The following is a 6,950-nucleotide window of genomic DNA, read 5'->3' on the forward strand; positions in this document are numbered from 1 at the left end:
GGAAGGAAAAGGAGCTCATTGGACTCCCATGGAGCCTGAAAATAACACTGGGAATCGTCACCAAAGCTGAGAACTCCGGCTGCTTTCATTTTCCTCCTAACCTATTCTTGGCGAGTCCCTGGCTTCCCCCAAGACAGCTCAGACGCCCCCTCCGCGGGGAGCCTTTCCCAGTTCCCCGGCGGCTGGTGCTTTTTCCCTAAGGATCTCCCAGCTATTCCGCCTTCACGTCATCCCCCACACCACCCTCGTAGAATGTCAGCTCTTATTGTAGCCCCCATTTTAGCATAGTGCCCGGTATACAGCGGGTGTTTAATCAGCGCTTCTTGATTGACGGATGCCTTGCCCCCACGGCTCACCGCGTTTTCTCCATTTCAGTATCACAGAACACATAGACTTTGCCACGCAGCTACAGGAGCCAGCCATGGAGCCGCTCTGCAACAGCAACCTCCCCGCCAGCATGCACACCCTGGACCACCTGCACGGGGTGGCCAACCGGGCCAGCCTGCACTACACGGGCGAGAGCCAGCTGAAGGAGGTGAGTGGGCCCGGGGCTGACGGCTTGGGGGCGGGCTCAGGGAGCCTCCGGCCTCCCCCTCGAGGCTCCTCATGGAGCTCGTGAAGCCTGGGCTCTCGTCCGTCCCCGGGCTGTTTCAGGCCCAGCTCTCTCTGCCGCTGCACGGCTGCTGCACTGCAGGGCGGGTGAGCCCTGGCCTAGCCACTGGCCAAGCCAGTGTCGGGGGAGCCCGGCAGTGGGAGCCCGGCAGTGGGAGTCCGGCGGTGGGGAGCCCGGCGGTGGGAGCCCGGCGGTGGGGAGCCCGGCGGTGGGAGCCCGGCGGTGGGACCCTGGCGGTGGGAGCCTGGCGGTGGGACCCTGGCGGTGGGAGCCCAGTGCTGGCAGTGGGAGCCCGGCGGTGGGGAGCCCGGCGGTGGGAGCCCGGCGGTGGGAGCCCGGCGGTGGGGAGCCCGGCGGTGGGGAGCCCGGTGGTGGGAGCCCGGCGGTGGGAGCCCGGCGGTGGGAGGCCCGGCGGTGGGAGCCCGGCGGTGGGACTCTGGCAGTGAGAGCCCGGCGGTGGGAGCCCGGCGGTGGGGAGCCCGGCGGTGGGGAGCCCGGTGGTGGGAGCCCGGCGGTGGGAGCCCGGCAGTGGGAGCCCGGCAGTGGGGAGCCCGGCGGTGGGACCCTGGCAGTGGGAGCCCGGCGGTGGGAGCCCGGCGGTGGGAGCCCAGTGCTGGCAGTGGGAGCCCGGCGGTGGGGAGCCCGGCGGTGGGACCCCGGCGGTGGGAGCCCGGCGGTGGGACCCTGGCGGTGGGGAACCCGGCGGTGGGAGCCCGGCGGTGGGAGCCCGGCGGTGGGGAGCCCGGCGGTGGGAGCCCGGCGGTGGGGAGCCCGGCGGTGGGAGCCCGGCAGTGGGAATCCTGCTGTGGGCACTTCTGGCCAAGTGGAACCGTAAGCCTTGCCTGGGACCCCGTAACACTTGGTCTGAATGAATGAATGAGCAAACGCGGCAGGTAAAGACATATAATGCGAGGCTCTCGGGGTCCAAGTGGAAAAGTAAGAGCTCGTTTTCTAAAGAGGCTCCTACAGCCGAGGTCACATAGCTTCTAACTAGGAGAGCCAGGATTCGAATCCAGATCCCTTGGACCCCGCCCTCTACTTCTGGGCCTTTTCCCTGTGGAGTCACAGGACTTTTGCATCCCCTTCCCATCTCCATTCCTCTAACGCACCGTCTCTCTCTCCCTTCCAGGTGCTACAGAATCTTGGCAAAGACAAGTACCCCCAGCAGTCGTTTGAACAAATTGGCACTCGGATTGCCAAAGTTCTGGAAAAGGTGAGTCACCTGCCCAGGAAGCTGGGGCTGTGCCCCGGGGCCACCAACGAGTCTCGGGGCCGGAAGGGGCAGTCGGAACCTCTTCTCTCTTGTCCCTCCGAGGCCTTGGTTGTGACCCCTCCCTGAGCCCCTTTCTGTTTTTCCTAGAACGGGCACTGCCTGTGGGAGGGGGAGAGAGAGAAAGAAAAGGGCTGTGGTTCTTAACCAGGGCCTGTGAACGTTTGGGGGGCTCTTGATATACATTTGGATAACTTTCGGTTTAATTCGTGGAGTTTGTAATTCTACGTATTTCATACTATGCATTTAAAAGCATTGTTCTGAGGAGAAGTCTGGGGGTTAATTTAGCAGAAGGGTAAAGGATAAAGGACCCCCAGTCTGTGCTTTGTGGAGGTGAGGGGGCCCTCCTTGCCCCGTGTACACTGTTAGGCGAGGGGGTGGGGGCGGTGGCACTTGTAGAGCTCTTGTTTCCTCTCTGAAATCTTTTACACCACAGCAGGCAGAGGCTGGAGGCTTTCGGGTGCTCGCCGGCCTGCCAGGCCCAGGCCCAAGGCAGCCAGGGAGTGGCCTGGGCCCTCCCCGTAAAGCGGGAGCCCGGCGGGCCGGGTCGGTGCGGGAGTTTCCCAGATGCAGCTTCTCCCAACCTTCCCTTTCAGAACCAGACCTCCTGGGTCCTTTCCAGTATGGCAGCCCTCTACTGGAGGGTGAAAGGCCAAGGGAAGAAGGCCATCGACTGTCTGAGGCAGGCCCTGCATTACGCCCCTCATCACATGAAGGTGAGCGCCCCCGTTCGGGAAAGGCCGAGCCAGCTGGGGCAGCTTCCCGGCTCCGGGCTCTGAGAGTGGTGGAGAGAGAGAGCGTGTGAGAGAGTGTGTGTGTGTAAGTGTGTGTGTGAGTGTGTGTGTATGTATGTGTGACTGTGTGTGTGACTGTGAGAGAGTGTGTGTGTGAGTGTGAGTGAGTGTGTGTGTGAGTGTGTGTGTGTGTATGTGTGACTGTGTGAGAGTGTGTGTGAGTGTGAGAGTGAGTGTGTGTGTGTATGTATGTGTGACTGTGTGTGTGACTGTGTGAGAGAGTGTGTGTGTGAGTGTGAGAGTGAGTGTGTGTGTGTGTGTGTGTATGTGTGACTGTGTGTGTGACTGTGAGAGAGTGTGTGTGTGAGTGTGAGAGTGAGTGTGTGTGTGTATGTGTGAGTGTGTGTGAGTGTGAGAGTGAGTGTGTGTGTGTATGTGTGTGTGACTGTGTGAGAGAGTGTGTGTGTGAGTGTGTGTGTGTATGTGTGACTGTGTGTGTGACTGTGAGAGAGTGTGTGTGTGAGTGTGAGAGTGAGTGTGTGTGTGAGTGTGTGTGTGTGTATGTGTGACTGTGTGAGAGTGTGTGTGAGTGTGAGAGTGAGTGTGTGTGTGTATGTATGTGTGACTGTGTGTGTGACTGTGAGAGAGTGTGTGTGTGAGTGTGAGAGTGAGTGTGTGTGTGAGTGTGTGTGTGTATGTGACTGTGAGAGAGTGTGTGTGTGAGTGTGAGAGTGAGTGTGTGTGTGTGTGTGTATGTGTGACTGTGTGAGAGTGTGTGTGAGTGTGAGAGTGAGTGTGTGTGTATGTATGTGTGACTGTGTGAGAGAGTGTGTGTGTGACTGTGTGAGAGTGAGTGTGTGTGTGAGTGTGTGTGAGAGTGTGAGTGTGTGTGTATGTATGTGTGACTGTGTGTGACTGTGTGAGAGTGTGTGTGTGAGAGTGAGTGTGTGTGTGAGTATGTGTGTGTGTATGTGTGACTGTGTGTGTGACTGTGAGAGAGTGTGTGTGTGAGTGTGAGAGTGAGTGTGTGTGTGTGTATGTGTGACTGTGTGTGTGACTGTGTGAGAGAGTGTGTGTGTGACTGTGTGAGAGTGAGTGTGTGTGTGAGTGTGTGTGTGTGTATGTATGTGTGACTGTGTGTGTGACTGTGTGAGAGAGTGTGTGTGTGAGTGTGAGAGTGAGTGTGTGTGTGAGAGAGCATGTGTGTGTGTATGTATGTGTGTGTGTGAGAGAGCGTGTGTGTATGTATGTGTGTGTGTGAGAGAGTGTGTGTGTGTGTGAGTGATTGTGTGTGTGACTGTGTGAGAGTGAGTGTGTGTGAGAGAGCATGTGTGACTGTGTGGGTGATTGTGTGTGTGACTGTGTGTGTGACTGAGTGTGTGTGAGAGAGCGTGTGTGTGTGTGTGTGAGTGTGTGTGTGTGTGTGAGAGAGTGTGTGTGACTGTGTGGGTGATTGTGTGTATGACTGTGAGAGAGTGTGTGTGTGTGTGGTGAGTGTGAGAGTGAGTGTGAGTGTGTGTGTATGTATGTGTGACTGTGTGTGACTGTGTGAGAGAGAGTGTGTGTGTGTGAGAGAGAGTGTGTGTGTGAGTGTATGTGTATGTGTGTGTGTGAGAGAGTGTGTGTCACTGTGTGTGGGTGATTGTGTGTGTGACTGTGTGAGAGTGAGTGTGTGAGAGAGCGTGTGTGTGTGTATGTATGTGTGTGTGTGTGAGAGTGTGTGTCACTGTGTGTGGGTGATTGTGTGTGTGACTGTGTGAGAGTGAGTGTGTGTGTGAGTGTGTGTGTGTGTGAGAGTGAGTAGCCCAGTGGGCCTGATGGTGCGAGCCCCTCCCGGTCCTGATGCGAGCTCTTCCTCGAGTGGTGGGAAGACTTCCCCCGGCCTCCCTCACGCTCTCCTCCTCTTCAGCTGGTCCCCCATTGTCAGGGGGCCGCCATGACAAGGAACTCGCGGGCAGCCATCACGTGCTTCCTTCCCTCTCTGCCCAGGACGTGCCCCTGATCAGCCTGGCCAACATCCTGCACAACGCCAGGCTCTGGCAGGACGCCATCGTGGTGGCCACCATGGCCGTGGAGATCGCGCCGCACTTTGTCGTGAACCACTTCACCCTCGCCAACGTCTACGTGGCCATGGTGAGTAGCAGTGGGCACACACGGGGGCCCGTCCCCAGCAGTCCGGCTCCATGTAAAGCCAGGTCACCCGAGAGGCCCCTTCCAGCTCAGGGGCGTTTCCTGGCAGGGCAAGGCCACCTGTCCCTGGCAGTGGAAGGGAGATGGCAGGGCGCTTCCCGTTTCAAACACGGCTCGGGAGAAAGACCGGCACAAACACGAGGGGGATTCCCAACTAAACGGCCCCCCTCGGGGGCTTCCTGTTTGCCTCGCGGGCGAGGATGCCCGGCGGAGTGACGGCTCGGGCGCTGGGCCATAAGCTAAGGCCCCAAGCTGGCATCCTTTGAAGGTTCTGAAATACCGAAGGCCGCCTCCAGCTCAACCGCTTCAGGGAGGCCGAATGCAGGCGATGGATGTCCTGGAGTAGAAGCCGCCACTTTTCTCCCGGACCTCAAAGCGGGGGCTGGGGCTGGGGCAGTCGGGGGGGATGTTTCTGTTTCTCACGTTGGTCGTCTGTCCCCCACAGGAGGAGTTTGAAAAGGCCATGATGTGGTATGAGTCAACACTAAAACTGCAGCCCGAATTTGCACCGGCCAAGAACCGAATCCGAACCATCCAGTGTCACTTACTTATGAAAAAAGAGCGACGTTCTCCTTAATCCTCCCTCCTTCTCTCTCTCTTCTCTCTCTCTATTTCTCCGTCTCTCCTCTCTCTTTTTCTCTCTCTCCCTCCCTCTCCTCTCTTTCTTTCTCACGCTCTTCTTTTTTTAAAGAAAGAAACCAATCATTGTCCAGTATCTACTCTTAATGAAGTGTTTGATGACAAGCCGGGGGTTAAGACGGGGGTTTGGTTTGGTTCTTTGGTTCCTTTCCCCACTCCCACCCCCTCACCTCCCTGCCTTCCTCTCAGAGAGAAACATCTTTGGAAACAGTTGTTCCAAACAGAAAACGTAGCTTAAGAAAACTGTGTAAATAACCGAGCTGAGAAACTCCCGGAGATGTCCCATCCCGAAACACTTCCGGGTTTCTCGGCGGTCCGACCAGCCCCCCCGTGGAGGGCGCTGGGACAGTCCCGACAATTATCTGCTTCCTAATGTTGTAGCATCTGTTGGTGGAAACGCAAACACCCCATCCCGACACCAGATAACAAGATACCACGTCCAGCTGTCCATCCATTGGAAATCCATGCTTTTACCCAGTCTTGTCCGATTCATGCTGCTGTGTTACACGCCCAGAGGTAGTTTGCAGGGGGGGGCCGGGGCGGGCGGGGGGAAAGTGGTTCAAAAAAACAAAATCTTTGAAAAGAAAAAAAAAACCTTAGGAACATCCAACCTTTTGTAATGTTATTTATGTTGGGGGGTGGGGCGGGAGGGAGGGCCTGAGACGAGGAAAATCCGCGATGTTCGACATCGGAACCATTTGTATTTTGATCACAGAACACAGGGAAGCCGGAAACTTGAAATCTCACATAGGAGGTGTTCATACCTAAGTGCGTGTGCAAATATGCGTACACGGACACACATACGTACATGGAGACGGGCCTCCACAGCTGTGGGTGTGTGTGTGTGTGTGGATATTTGCAGACCTGAGTCTCTGTTTTATTGATTTTTTTTGTTCACTGTATTACCCATCTCAGAAAAAGGTACAAGGGTAAACTCCCTCTCTCTGAGGCCTTCTGACTTAATGCTACTCCAAGTGAACTGCCTAGAACTGTTCAGATCTAAATCAAGCTTTTCCCTTCGGTCTGGAGAGGACCCAGACTCTGGACCACGTGAAATCTTCAAGGGCACATACTGAGAACAAAAATAAAAGCTGTTTATGAGCAAAATTCGGTCTCCTGGTGGTGATGATCTTTTTGGTGACCTCACGTTAATTGGGGGCCTGCGAGCCCCTGCTTTGACGTATCTCCCTCCTTGCCCAAGCCAGGCCAGGCAGTGACGTGGTTCCTGTAGGCAGACTCACATCGTGCAGAGGGAGCTGGGGAAGATTCTCCCTCTTTCCCCGACCTCAATCGGCAGGTATTGAGGGGTTTTCCACGGAGTTAACGCTCCTACTAAAGGATCATGTAAGTCACAAACAAAAGCCGTCCCGCTCCCAGTCCCCCATAAGCCGTAATGTGGTCACGGGGTCTTGGGTGACTCCAGGAAGGTCAGCACTGGTTGGGTTCTCCTTTCGGGATGAAAATCCTGAGGTTCTGGGAAACCTTCCAAAAACACCCCCCAACT

General features: G+C 56.5%; 1 protein-coding gene across 2 annotated transcripts in view; it reads left to right on the top strand.

Annotated features, from left to right (window-relative positions):
• The window catches only part of TTC17 (tetratricopeptide repeat domain 17), a 105,275-nt gene extending 98,722 nt beyond the window's left edge, over positions 1-6,553 (top strand). For both annotated transcript variants that reach the window (XM_074276630.1, XM_074276628.1), the window contains 5 exons: positions 376-535; positions 1,743-1,826; positions 2,480-2,599; positions 4,607-4,750; positions 5,253-6,553. In XM_074276630.1, the coding sequence (XP_074132731.1) occupies positions 376-535; positions 1,743-1,826; positions 2,480-2,599; positions 4,607-4,750; positions 5,253-5,384 (640 nt within the window). In that variant the 3' untranslated portion in view covers positions 5,385-6,553. The remainder of the gene's footprint in view (positions 1-375; positions 536-1,742; positions 1,827-2,479; positions 2,600-4,606; positions 4,751-5,252) is intronic.
• The last annotated feature ends 397 nt before the right edge of the window (positions 6,554-6,950 follow it).

Source organism: Sminthopsis crassicaudata, chromosome 6, assembly GCF_048593235.1.
Source record: "Sminthopsis crassicaudata isolate SCR6 chromosome 6, ASM4859323v1, whole genome shotgun sequence".
NCBI lineage: Eukaryota > Metazoa > Chordata > Mammalia > Dasyuromorphia > Dasyuridae > Sminthopsis > Sminthopsis crassicaudata.